This window comes from Uloborus diversus, chromosome 7, assembly GCF_026930045.1.
Source record: "Uloborus diversus isolate 005 chromosome 7, Udiv.v.3.1, whole genome shotgun sequence".
Classification (NCBI taxonomy): domain Eukaryota; kingdom Metazoa; phylum Arthropoda; class Arachnida; order Araneae; family Uloboridae; genus Uloborus; species Uloborus diversus.
Genome location: NC_072737.1, coordinates 101,152,577 through 101,167,716, shown reverse-complemented (window position 1 = coordinate 101,167,716; position 15,140 = coordinate 101,152,577). Strand labels below are relative to the sequence as shown.

General features: G+C 35.0%; 1 protein-coding gene across 1 annotated transcript in view; it reads right to left on the bottom strand.

The window, feature by feature from the left end:
• Positions 1-415: 415 nt before the first annotated feature.
• The window catches only part of LOC129226815 (visual system homeobox 2-like), a 51,685-nt gene continuing 36,960 nt past the window's right edge, over positions 416-15,140 (bottom strand). The window contains 2 exon segments of the mRNA XM_054861443.1: positions 416-819; positions 8,047-8,227. Coding sequence (XP_054717418.1) covers positions 416-819; positions 8,047-8,227 — 585 coding nt within the window.

Below are 15,140 nucleotides of genomic sequence, written 5' to 3'. Positions count from 1 at the left end.
TAAGATGAATAAAATTTTATTTTATTAAAAATATCCTTGTGCTCAGGTCAAAGACAAAAAAAAAAAAAAAAAAAAAAGAAAAGTGTCGTGAGTTAATCTTGCATTAAATGTGGCTGTTAAATTGCCTGTTTGGAAAGATGTTTTTCAGCAAAGCATGCCTGATCCGATGATTTTCCAACCACTGCTGCGTCACTTACAGCTTTGGCGAGTCCGTCTATGGCGAGTGATCCTGCTAGAAGAGTGACCCTATGGAGTGTATGGATGACCTGTTGTCCATGGACACCTCCTGGTGGGTGGTGTTCCTTGTCAGACCTTCCCCGAACACCTTGGCCGAGAGTTCGGTGGCCTTAGTCTTAAGGGAGACAATGCTACAGGACCAAAGATCCTCCTTGTTCATGGAGGGAGGGTGATCCTGCTAGAAGAGTGATCCTATGGAATGTATGGATGGCCTGTTGTCCATGGACACCTCCTTGTGGGTGGTATTCCTTACCGGACCTTCTCCAAACACCTTGGCCGAGTGTTCGATGGCCTTGGCTCTGAGGGAGGCGATGCTGGAGGACCGAAGGTCCTCCTTGTTCATGGAAGGTGGTCCTCCGAGCACAGGACTGGAGCCCCGCGAAGACGACGAGCCGGACGAGGAGGAGGCCTGACGCTGTAGGTGGTGGAAGGGAGGCGGCTGCTGGACGGCGGCTGGACTGCCGGACTGTTGCAGTGGCTGCTGCTGCTGTTGCTGCAAGGGCTGCTGCGAATGGTGTCCGTCCGAGCTGAGGTCCGAGTCCTTGAGCTTCTCCGCTGCCTCCTGGGACTTCCGGTGCATCCCTATTTAGACGACAGATGAGGACCAGGGGGTTAGCTTCGGTGCAGTTGATTCTAGAACAGCAATTTGCAACAGTGCCATTCACCCATCAGTTGTTGGTTGCACTTTTTGCAGTCGGTCGGAGGTTCACTTTTAGGAAGCGGAACACAGCACCGACTGGTTGTGCACATTATGGGATTTTGAAGTCAAACCATGTAAATTTACCTCAAGAACAATTTATCTATAAGCATAAACTTGGAACGAAAACTGCATGCAATTGTTTGTGGGACATAGGAACATTCAGTTCGCTGGGTATGAGTGGAGCAGCTTGTACCCTCCCTTCCCCCTAACTCCTATTTTTCGGCATGGAGCCTTATCAAAGAACCACACGAATAATGTAATAATGAAAAAAGGTAGCAAAGTATGTAGCAATCGAAAGAGCATATTCAGACTTTTTTTTTTTCACAAGAAAATTATTCGTTCTCTTTCCGCCGTTATCGAGATATAATGTTTTAAAATCTGCCAAAAATTCAAGAAAAGAGACAAATTTGAAAATTTGCCGAGTATTGAAGGTAGCGCGCGATTTCACCTTCGGCATGGGACATGACAGCCATCTGCAAAGCTTGACAAAGATATCTTCTATTTCTCACCAAAACTCGCTCTAAAGTCGTTGACTTTTTAAAAATTTCGCCAGACTTCAAGACTTCCTATTTCGATAACGGGGACAAGGAGGAAATAATTTATGCGTCTACAAACATTTTTTACTTTGTCCCTTCGATAGCCACTCGTTTAAAAATGTTTTCATCGTTACACTATCGAATGGTTCCGTGGTTAGAACCATGCGTTGCTCCATGGTGCTGTAGAAGTGGTCAGCTCTTTCTGCCCAAGGAATAGAGCCTGGGCCTCTGGCAGCTTGCTGAACTACTAAACCACACATGGACGATAAAATATCCACGTATGGTCTATTGGTATGACCCGCTGCTGTTTAGTTTTTAAAGAGTAAAATTTAGTGTTACTGGGATTCGGTACTGAAAACCGATTTTGATTTTGACCTCCAACTGATAAATTTTTCAATGCGATTCCAGATTGTTCCCTGTCTCTTTCAAACAAGTGTTTGCAATTTTCAATGATAATGTCCCCTTAAATAAGTTGTTCTTTTTGAGAATTCTCGTCATCCAAAAGTTTTGTTTTTTCTGATTCATAAAAACACGTGCTCCAAAGATTATTGACTAAGCACTTTAACATATTTTAATGTTTCTTAGTGTGTCTTAAGTTGTTTTTCTACTCGATGGTCTTGATCACATTTGAAAATAAATAAAAATTAATGTAAGATTTGAAGAATTTGAAGTGGTCTGTGTGATTTCTGTACGGATTCTTGTGAATACTTACCCTTTTTATCGAAGAAATCTAGTTAGAAAATTAATTTTGTTAGAAAACACGTTCAAATGGCGTTTAGTTCGGAGATATTTTGCATTTATTTTTTGAGTTATCTATCTGTAATATTATTAAAATACTTATTTCAGTTTTGAATATCATTTCTCGCATCTAACTATCTCAATTTATGTTGTTACATTGTATATGAAACGACCTACAGAAACAAAAACTATTTTATTAATTCATCATTCATTCACTAAATGCTTTATATAATGATTCAGTAAATCGCATACGTCTTGAAAGTTCAATTTTATTTCAGCACAAACAGTTTTCATGACTGAGTGCTTATTCTACTTAATTATTTCTTCTGCGTTTGTGAATGTTATGATTTAAAACAACTTTTCAATGCGGAGTTTTGAGTTACGTTTAATTTGACCTTTTAAACTCCTTTCTTTTCATTTATATCACAAGCTATGACAGCGAGAATTCAACGACCATGAATATAGCAATGACTACAAGAATGAAACGACTACAATGATTGCTGCTGACTGTGAGAATGCAGCAATGATGATTGCAGTTATGACAGCGAGAAAGCAACGACGGTGCATGCAGCTAGAATGAAACGAAGCTGATCGTAGCTATGACAGGTTGATTTTTCTGTGCAGACCCTGTCCTGACAGAGATACAGATATAACTTAATAACAGTAAAATAACAACTTTAATAACTTCTTAACAGATATAAGAGATAACTTCTACAGAATTAATTTGTACTGTGTGCTAGCTATACTTCCTCGCAAAGTGCATCGTAACGCATTATCTAAAGTACAGCTGCCGTAACTTATACGGCAGTCACATTAGTCACCTTGTTGCTCATGGAAGCTAGAGTTTTGCACAGCTGATAATCAGGTTCTGATTATAGTTATTACAGCGAGAAAGTAGTGATGATTATTGTAAATGACAGAAAGAAAGCAACAACGCTACTTGTAGCTATGATAGCGAGAAAGCAACAACGCTTCTTGTCGCTATGACAGCGAGAAAGCCACAATGCTGCTTGTAGCTAGAATGAAACGACGCTGAATGGAGCTATGACATGTTGCTTTTCCGGCACAGACCCTGTCCTGACAAAGAAACAACTTCTACAGAATTAATTTGTACTGTGTGCTAGCTGTACTTCTTCGCAAAGTGCATCGTAACGCATTATGTAAAGTACAACTGCTATAACTCATAGGACAGTCAAACTAGTCATATTGTTACTCATGTGAGATAGAGTTCTGCACAGCTGCGTAGGACTGACAACCAGGTATTTCTATCACAATTTACCTACTGTTTTATGCTAATCATATTAACTTTTAACCATCATTTAAGTTGAAATAGTGATATTGGTAAATTTAAATGAACCACTACTTATCTTTAACTTTCATCATTGAATTTATGATAAAGACATTTAAGTAGGATAGCAAATTTAAATTTCTTTACTCACATTAATTAAGGCAAGAAACTAACATTTCCGTTCACAAATATATACATCGTTGACCTCACGATTCGACGGAGACAAATCCCCAAGCAACAGTAGAAAGTCCCAAAAATAGCATAACTGCTCAAATACGTTTCCTACAGTAATTTGTTACTTGGCTAGAAAATAAATGAGCAAATGAGGAGCGCATACGCAAAAATTTTAACTGAAGACGTGTTCCGATATATATCTTTTTCTATATATAAAAAGCACTGTTAGTGTGGAAGTCCAAAATCTGGTAAATGTCGACATTAGCCAGTGAATATCAAATCAATATTCACATACCAAAGACCGAATATTTCTAATGAATCACCGGTGAAAGTTGGTATACTCCAATTTAGGTCTTTCACGGGACATTACATAAATATATATAGGTATATAAAGCTTCGCTATTATAATTTTTTTGTTTCACAATTTCTCCGTTTATCTTCATCTTAAGCTGATTTTCTGTTGGTTGCATCAGACACAAAATACGTTGTTTTCATTCCTGCAGCCATAGGTTGCTTCGATGACTTTACACCAACAGCGACACATTTTTACTTTCTTCTATATCTAATATATAGAAAAAAGTATTGGATTCGTGCAAATTTTCGAATTTCGAATTTTGACGGATTTGAACGTTTTGAGGTGTGCTGAGTCCATTTCGACCCTTTTTGGAAAATATGTCTATCTGTATCCGTGTGTGTGTGTGTGTGTGTGTGTGTGTGTCTGCATGTGTGTGACCAGTTTTTTGTGGCCGCTCTCAGCAAAACCTACCGCATGAAATCGAACGAAATTTGGTACACATATGTGCCCCTATGTGAACTTGTGCCAATTGGTTTTTGGCAAGAAATCCTCCAAGGGGGGTGGAGCAATGGGACGTTTCTTGAGTTACGCGTACCTGCTGTTCCTCAGGAAGTAACTGGCGGAATCAAACAAAATTTGGTCCATATGTTTCCCCTAACAGGTACAAGTGCTGATTCACTTTCGGTGTCAATAGCTCAAAGGGGGTTGAGCTATAGTACGTTTTTGTCGTCAATTGTGACAGCTGTATCTCAAGAAATAATGAACGGAATCAAACAAAAATTTATCTACACGTAGCCCTTAGAGGGTATAAGAGCTGATTCTATTTTGGCGTCAATTGCTGAAAAGGGGGTGGCGCAATCAAACGTTCTTTTTTTCAATTGTGAGTGCCATATCTCAAGAAGTAATGTTACATTCTGAATGAAATTCGGAATATATGTGAATCCATATGTAAACAGGCGTTGGTTCAATTTTGGCGCCAAACGCTCCATGGGGGGAGGGCTGATTTTTTTTTTTTTGTGAAATAGTTTTATAAATGCAACAATAAGAAAGATAATTCGTAATAGACTGTCGTCAGCGTATTTCGCGTGATTTTAATTGTTGGAAAATGACCAGAAAAACGCGATGATTTCAACTTTTTAACTGTTTTTATCTTATTTTTAACAAGTACAATATTTGTAATAAATTCAACCAAAGCTTTTCAAATAATTTTCAGTTTTCATTCTTTGCTTTCCTTTTGAGATAAATCGGGAATTGGGATGGTCGTCAAGTTTTGGCGTGTGTAATTTTGTTTTTGCTGGGAATATTACTTCCTCGTCAAGCATGGGAGGGATCAGAATTGTAAGAAAGATATGGAAGAAAGTTTCGTGATGGCCACAACATACTAGTTTCATTTTGCGCTATAGCACAGCATCTCAACGAATCATAGTCTTCAACGAAAGTAATTTTTAATGATGATATACATAGCAGCCAATCAGTAATCGACAGGACGTCGACAATAAAATTTTGTTGAGGTTACGATGTGTAAGGCAAGAGCTAGAAAAAGTTAAGACAAAAATGTTTTCACTTTCGTAATTGGAGTTAAGCCACCTTAAGTGGGTTTACTACAGCCAGAACATTTGTAGTAACTTTTTCAAGCTATTAAAATTAGTTTTTCTATTGTTTCATGGACGAAAAATATTTTTAACTTTTGCATAAAGAAATATTTTCAGTACACTCGCGTTAGCAGATCCTACAATATAGTATTCCTAAAACAAATGAGGAATTGTAAAATAGCCTGAACGAAAGGTTGTCTACCATTTTTCATGTAGCTGAGACTTAAAAACATATTAAGGTGCTTAAACTTCTTTTATTGCTAATGACTCGATCAACTGCACTCTGGTCATTATATATTTTTCATTGACAGACAATAAAATAATCAAAGGAATCATATTTACCTCCCGAGACTGCATAAAAATAAACACACAAGAACATTACAATAGTATTCGTTCATATAAAATGTATTTAAACATGTTCGAAATTAGCTAGGAGTTTTCCCACATGTTTTGAACAGCTTTAATGCATTCATGTTTTTAAAGAAAAACCGGAAGAGAATAAAACGAATCATTAAGCGAGAGGAAATTTTAATATTTATATGGAAATTAAATACATTAATACGTATATCTAATGAAATTGAATTCCGCCATTCCTTTTCATACCAACCTCCTATTACATTTCTAATATATATATATATATATATATATATATATATATATATATATATATGTTTCAAACGTCATTTCTCCGTATTCCTTCAAAGTCCCGTATCTCGATCCCCACCTTTTAGCATGATGCCTTAGGATTATCAAAGCGACGGTGGATTCCTTGCTATTTCCACTCCTGGGATCCAGCCTAGATCGCCTGGGTGAGAAGGAGGTTCTAAAGCCCTCAATCCGGGGCTTTAGGAGGTTCTAACCACTTTATCAGCAGGAGCTGTTTTTTTAAGTCCCTGATCAAAGCATTCTTAATCTAAATGGATTTTTAACAAATTGTCATTTTTTCTGAACGAAATTTGCAGATGCAATTGGATTGACTCTTATCTCGGATGTTTCAATCAGTTTGGAAAATATGCATATGCGTTATTGCCATGAAAATTGCATACACGGGTTTGGAGCAATACTGCACTTCTTCAAGGCAGATAAAATGAATAAGACTACTTACTGCATTATTGCAGCTTAATTCTATATGTAAATGAACCATACGAAGCTATATAATGCAAAAATTTGATTGTAGTGCTCAGTTTCTTCGCATTGAAAAATGGTTTCATTATAACATCCAACTGTACTTTCGATGTAATGTCCGATGCAAATACGATCTTATACTGGATTTGTTCAAATGCTTACTGACTGATCACCTCATCATTGCTACAAAACAACGTCTGCAATGCAAAAAAAAATGCAATTAGAATCTCTTGACTCCAAAAAAGTTCAGAAACAATCTGTGGCGTGCTTATCTTTTAGATGATGTCTGAATTTGGGATGAATGTCTTTAACTCTTGTTAGTAGAATGCAGAAACTAGAAACCATACGTCAGCCTGATTACTGAATAGGCCAACTAAGTCGTGGCCCAGGGCTCCCGCTTTTTAGGGCCCCTGAAATGGGTAAAACTGTTTTAGCCAATGGCTTAAGCTGTAAGGTTTGACTACAGAGGGGCCTCAAGAAAGCGTTCGGTCTAGTTTCGGCCCCTGATATCTTAATCGGGCTCTGGTCACTAGAGCAACCAGGATGTTCCTTTTGTCGGAAGGAAAATAGATCCATAAAGGTCCTTACAGGAACATATATTAACATATTGAGATTGGAAATATGACTTAAAATTAAGAGTTATGGGGTTAGTCCCTTCCTTTTACACTGCGCTTTTGGTCAGCTTGGTAATGCATGTGGCTCGGAATCAAAAAGACCTGAATTTCAGTTGCTGCTTTAAGAAACGAGGAGCTGAGGTGGACGTTGGTACAAGTTGTCTAACATTTATAAAGTTGCCTGGTTGTAGTTTTCTTGACTTGCTCCCATTCAATAAGCAAATTCAGAGCAACCAACTCACCAGGAAGTCGGATTCCACCCATGTGCTTAAAAAAAAAAAAAAAAGAAAGAAAAAAACCTAGCTATGAATCTAGAGCTGCAAGCACAACACAAAAAATTCTCACCTGACAATTTCTTCTTTTCCTTATTAGACGTAACCTCGTGTCTAAGGCACCTACAGTTATACCCCGAATTTACGTTCCCCAAATCTACTCATTTTACGTTTTTTAAAAATCAGATTGCAGTTTTTCCATATACTAATAACGTTGATTTAACCCGGATTGCTAGTTTGTTATTTATGGAATTTCCCGCATTTGACGTTTTCCCAATAAAGCGATGTCTCAAGGATGAGGTAGTGAAGAAGTGAAGGAAGTTAAGTTTGTGTGTGTGAGGTGTCTTACGGGATGTGACGGTGAAGAAGAAATGTTTTCCCGCGACTTTTGAGATGTCTCATGGGTGTGACGTTGGATCAGAAGGGAAGTTTCCCCGCGAATTTCGAACAGAGTGTCCCGACAGAATATTCTCACCTAGTAGCCAAGGTGCGCAGGAGTTCACGTCCCCTTCCTTGGCGCTCTTGAGGATCGAGTCCGGGAGGGGTAGGGAGTGCCGGACCATAGCGCCGTACAACCCGTACTCGGCCATGATGGTGCTCTTGCCCCAACACTTCTCAGTCTTACGCCATTTCGCCCGGCGGTTCTGAAACCACACCTGTGGCGGAAGGAAAGAGAATAAAAAAAGAAGTTAGAATAACAACGTTTTTTTACATTCAACTTTATAGCAAATTGAATGTCACAAAAGCAATGGCGTATTTAAATACAAAAAGTTTACCATGGAATCGAAATAACAAATAAGGAAGTGAACGTTTTGAACTAGGGATACAATTGCAAAAGCGTTTTTCGGGTTAAATGAGGAAACAATGGGGTCGTTTCCAAAATTTTGAAAGTAATTTTTTCTGAAAGAATGTTTAAAAACATAGAATCTGACCATTTATAAATAATTTGACTAAGTTTGATATTTTTAAAAAAATTATTTTAATCGGTGCGCTTTCATTGTTTACGTTTTTTCCGATGACGCATCACAAATGATGAAATGCCATTCACTGATACCATTTTTTTTTTTCACAGAGTGTAATATTAAATTCGCATCTTTACTACGAGTACTGGCGCAGCGATATGGTTGATTTCAAGCGTACAGCGCAATATTTAATTCACTTCTTGATTATCATAACGTGGAAAGGCGGTGGACAGATGTGGCAAAGTACATCATTTGTGACATCATAAAGATTACTCCTTATTTCCAAAATCGGATATGAAAAAAATTAATTAAAAATTAAGCGTTACTTTTGACTGAAAGAAACAACTCCATTGTGAGCTTCGGAAGGCAGACGATTAGAAAAACGATAGAAATAATGCACATCAGAACTTAATAACCAAACAAAGGATTGAAGGAAAGCCGGGTGGATGCGTCGTAGCAGATAAAAAATAAACTAATACGTTAATAAAGCAGAGTATCTGCAATCAGAAACGAAGAAAAAGCTATGTAAAGTAAGCTGAACTACTGTTTGGTTTAAAAATACTTTTCTACCATTTTTCTCTCCTTTCGTATTCATTGGTTTCTGAAGCTTAAGATGTTTCATTGATAAGATAATTCTTTGCTAACACTGTAAGGCGTGCATGCAGTTTTATTGCTATTTGAGGCAGGGAGAAGCAAAGGAATGTCAGTGGACATTTTCAAGTTTTGAGTAAAACGCGTTTAAAGATAAGGTCTTATGTAGGCTTTCATTGAAAAGTTTTTCTAAATCATGCTGTATAATCATTGATATGCGGTATATCTGTATAACAGCAACTACCAAGACTACTAGTAATATCTCTTGCCGGAAGACAGAGGACAGGTTTACCTACCATTTGTACTGGCTATCTCCAATTTTTTTATTTTGCCACTTACATCCCTTTGCTTCTCACTACCTCATTTGTTGCGCTCTTAAGAAACATGCTTTTCTCATTTAACTATATCAGTTGAAATGCATTAATAAATGAGTAAGTTCTCACTGTACAGCATTTATTGTAATGTAAGATGAAAATGAGAAATAGTTCTAAAGTAAAAATTAAACTTGTAGAGGGCTGACAAAAAATTACGATAAACAAAGCATGATTAAAAAAACAACAGCTCACTTTGAAATCAAAATTTTAACACGCATTTATTAAAGTGAAATGTAACCCTCACATATATCACTTAATTAGAAACTGCGGTCTCTTGTGCTTCAAGCATTTCAGAGTTGTCACTTTGTAGACCAGTGTTTTATCAGATAAAATTCAGAATATCACTTTGTGTTCAGTAGGCTATTGGATTGTTTCAAGCCAACCAAACTAATTTGCTAATTAGATTCTTTGAGATATTTTTTTTTTTTTTTCATGTGCAGGAATGATATGAATTAACGCTGTGTATTAGGTGAAGTATAGCTGTTACTAAAGAAAAATTGTGAATAGATGTTCTGAATACCATAGCTGTTTGAGAGAAATGAGAAAATGATCGAATAAAGGAGCCCTTTATGGGAAGTTGAATTTCACACTCATCAATGTGAATATCAATTTTTGCTCAAAATCTCTTAATTCTAAGTACGAGAGTAAGTTAAGTAAGAATGTGAAGTCTTTATCAATACATCATAGCACTAAATGAACAGTTGTCTGTCACGAAAGTGCATGAATTCTGAATTTCTTGTGCCAGTGGTGGTATCGAGTCACTTTTTGAATTCTGACAAACGTCTCTAAACTTTTTAAAATCAGTGTTATTATTATTATTATTATTTTTTGTAATTTTAATACGTACAATCGTCATCATAGAGCAACAATTAAATTAGAAATAATATTTTCAACTTTTTTTAGCATCCTAGAACAACCTCATATATATATAATAGCGAATTCACTGATCGAGTAACGCTCCTGACGTCACCAACAATAAAATTCGCGCCACGACATGATAATGTGATAATATTTTTTAGTAATGATTGACATGCAAGGAAATGCTGTATTTTGACAAGTCTGGACTGGATCCGGTAACTTGACTGTTTTACTCGTAAGACTAATTTTAGGAGAATGAAGAAACGAAAAAGCGATCAACAATGAACGCTATTTACTGGAGTTGAGGATTAATCCACTGGAGTTAGGGTTAAAATTACTGCTATCAAATATCACGAAACAGGCAATTGCTTCGTTCAAATGTTGAAGCAATTTTCACCCGTCATACCTTGACGGGCAATTTTCTAGTAATAATAATTGAAATGAAACAGATAAAGGTAATAATAATAAAGCTTCGTGACCAAAACTAAATGCTATTTGCATGAAATCAACCGTATTACTTATCATTAATCTAACAACTATTTAATAGAAGATATCCTAAATGAAAATACACAGAAATCGTTGTTTCTATAGTTACAACAAGTCACGTGTTTAATTCCGTGTAAAATATTGCGTCTCCGTAAAGAATTGGCATCATTATTACTCCATTTATACAAGATGGGTGGTTTACGCAGACGGTAAATAAAACTCAAAATCTAACTCCATTCAAGAGCGATCTCTGATCTTAGACAACTTTCCACTTTTCAAAACCCACTCTCCTAACGACACAACTTCGAGTTAAAACTCCCGACTCGAAAGTCCAACCCTTCTTGAAATATGAGTCTAGTGGCAAACCCGCGTTTGACCCCGTCCGCTGGCTTTTCAAAAGCTCGCGGAAATACTTTAGGCGGAATGTTTTAATTTGCTCGCTCTTCGCTCCGTGCCACGGTTACAGTTATGGTCCGTTACCCGCGCTAATTTGGTGGCACGGTAATTGCTTTTTAGGCCTATTTGATGTACTTCTCTTCTTAAACGACAGAAAAGGCCAGAAATGTATTTTTCTTCTTTTTTTTTAACTCTAGCCTCTTCTGCCTATTTATTCAAACCGTATTTTTACTTATTCTCATAAGAGTAACTGTGACATGAAAATCGTGAATGCTTCTTCAATGAAGAACATCTACATCTATTCATAGAAAATAGAACGCTGTTTTGAAAAAGCACTCGGAGTTTTTTTCCTCATTTTTTTTTTCTTTATGTTTTGTGTGAAGTTCAGTCAAATTCAAAAGGGTTTAGACGGATGCCAGAAAATTCTTTCATTCCGTATAATATAGCAGACTGGTTTTGTTTTGCATTTCATTTCAGAAACAAAGTGTATCAGTGTTCTAAATTCGAAAGAACAACTTGAAAATTAAGTTTCTTTTGTAAATGAAAAATGGCGATGAAAGTAGCTGAATAACAAAGCTAAATGAAATTTATTAATTATATTACGTTACATTAAGCAGCAGTTACAAGGGAAAATTCCTTTTATTCTGCTGAAAAATGGATTCAAATTTTCTTGCTAGGTAATAAAATTAAGATTTTTTTAAACCCATTATATCAAATAATAAATCTTTTATATTAAATGGTGATGCGGTCAAATATTCCCTTTTCTTTAAGTAAGGAAGACATTAAAATTTTGTGTTAGTTACCAAACCAAAAAAAAAAAAAAAACATGAAAAAAGAATAAATTCTTATGTTTTCCCTACAAATTATTAACTTTTTCTGAGTATTATTTTCACACGAACACACACAAGTAACTGTTTTAAAAATGAAAGAAACAAAAAGTTAACAGATCAGCTTCAGAACATTTCTCTCAATAGATATTATGATCAATATTTTATAACGTCTTAAGAACTAAGAAAAGAAAATAATTATTTTCTCTTGATAAGAAAATCATTGAAGATTTTATATTAAATACTAAACAAAAGAAAGGACAAATTTTCAGTCAATATTGAAAAAAATATTTAAGCTTTTGCTCTGCTTTCTGAATGTAAGCTAAGAAATAGTCAAATGTAGTTTTTACTACAGTGGCCGTCGCTTATATGAATCACGTTTGTTTCAAACAGTTTTGATTTTATAAACCGGCTGATTCAATAAAGCGGATAATTCAATAAAGCTGGATTTTATTTTGTGTTTGACGATTTGATTCACGGCTGATTCAACTGACCACCGATTCAATTAACCGGTGTCCACTGTATCAAAACATTAAAAAAATTACAAACTATATTAATTTATTAAACTAAGAAAGTTAAGAAAAGAAATAAAAACTTTTCGAATTAGAGATGAAATATCTGAGATTGACCTTTTCTTTTCCTTAGTAATCTAAATAAAATAACCTAAATATCCTCCCAGATAAACGTTATTTTAATGATTTTTATTCAATTAGTAAACTACCATCTTAGTAACTTTGCAAACTATGTACCAAAAAGCGAAATTTTACATAATAATTAATGGGGTGGTTTCCTTCAGTCAAAAGTACTACTTTTAGTCATTGAAATAGATAGAATGAGCAAAAAAAAAAAAAAAAAATTACATGGATCCAGAAAATACTTTCATTTTCCCAACAGTTTTTTTTTTAAATTAATTTTTTAAAATGTCCGATTTTGCAAACAAGGCGTGATCTTATTTACGTCACAAGTGATGCAATTTGGCGCATCTTTATACTACGTTTCCACGTTATGGAAATCAAGCAGCGAATTAACATTGCGCTCTACGCTTGCTATCAACCATATCGTTGCCAACACATGTGAGTAAAGAAGCGAATTAAATATTGTGCCCTGTGAATGGCATTTCATCATTTGTGATGTCATCGACAGAAGCGTAAACTATGAAAGTCCACCGATTAAAGTAGTTTTTTTAAATATTAAACTTAGTCAAATTATTTTAAAAATGGTCAGATCCTATGTTTTTAAGCATGCTCTTGCCGAAAAAATACTTTTAAAATTTCGGAAACGACCCCCATTGAAAGAAGTAATATTTCAAATACGTACTTTTAAAAATAAGAAACTGGAAAAATTACTGAAATTGTTATGCACACAATGTGGACGAATAACATGGTGAACGTTTCAGGGGGGGGGGGGGGGGGCACGACCCCGATTTGTATTATGTTTATAAACATATATATATATATATATATATATATATATATATATATATATATATATATATATATATATATATATATATATATATATATATACAAATATTTCATTTTATTTTTATTTTACTTATTTTTTGCCAAAAAGACATCTTTAGTGCACTCAAAAGAAGCTCTTACATTGATGCATTTTCTATTATGCGCATACTCAATTTAAATGTTACATTTAGGTTATTTGACAGCGTTATTTAAGCTTTTGCTTTGAGGTTTTAATGGATTTAAATTGTTTCCAAAACATAAAAATAGTTTATTCCTATCTTTTCATTGCCATCCTTAGTATATCTGATGCTATTGGTCATAATATTTCCCATCTTTTGTGGAAAATGTAACTAAAAGTTAAACGTAAAAAATTAGACTTCGTTTGTAATGCAAATTTTCGCTTCTTTTATTAAAGTCATGGTTATTAAAATATTCAAATGTAGTAGGAAAATTCGCAATAATTGATGTAAATAAATTAATTTTTTAAAAGGTAACATTACATCGATTTTTAGTTTTTGCTATCGCATTAAAGCGTTCGATACTGCTTTTCAATTTAGTCGTTTAAGCAGAAGAACAGAAGAAGCGTTCAGCTTTTACTTGTATAATAAAGAATTAGTCTGGCATTAAATTCGCAGATTTAAAGCTCATTCACGAAGATAAAATTGCTTCTTTAATTAAATTCGATAGTTCTTTTCAAGAACAATTTAGATTCCTCCTCGAACGCCTAAGTGAAGAAAAAAGAATACGAAGCGAAATTGATTCAATTTTGATTCTTTCAATTAAATGAGTTTTAGAATTCAGTAAAGAAAGTAAAATGGTGCCCGATAGATTTCATCCTTAATTGTGTGCAACTTATTTATTCCGACAAATTGGCAACGGAGCTTCCATAAGATTAATTTGTTTTGAAGCAAACTAAGGAATCCCATGTATAAAATCTACGATCCATGATTTTCTATAGGGTCTGGTGGGGGAAAGTGGTCAATGTGGTAAAGTGGTCATTCGTCATATAAATGGCTATAGCTTGGAAATAAATGTTCGAATGAACGTGAAAATTTTATTTTAGGATAGGGCAGTTAGAAACTACATTTTGAATACAAAATTTCAAATCTGGCAAAATTTTATTTGGTAAAATAAAATACTTTGTATGAATATGAAAAATTTCAAAATCTGAACACCTCTTTTAACTTTTTTGGTAAATTTTGTTTGTTAGAATTATGAACAGATTGACTGCACATGAAGTTTCCTACATGACTCAAGAACTCTTACTCATTAGCAGTTAACTGAATCTATTTTGGTTAATTTTTCAGAACAATTTAAGTTAGATGGGGTAAAGTGGTCATAATATTAGGCTTAACGAATATTGTCCTTCTAACGTCACGTAATCTTTAAGCTTGAGGCAGACACAAATGTAATATTGATTTTACTTAATATGTATTGTTTTTACAGTAAACAGGGATAAATATACGAGTATATGCGTATGCATGCGCATATAATCGTGTAGGCACGTATACATACGCATTCACATAAATGCATCAATAAACACGTAGTATATGGGTATCTGCAAGTATTTTTTGTCTATTAAGGTATACGTTCGACTATACACGTATATACC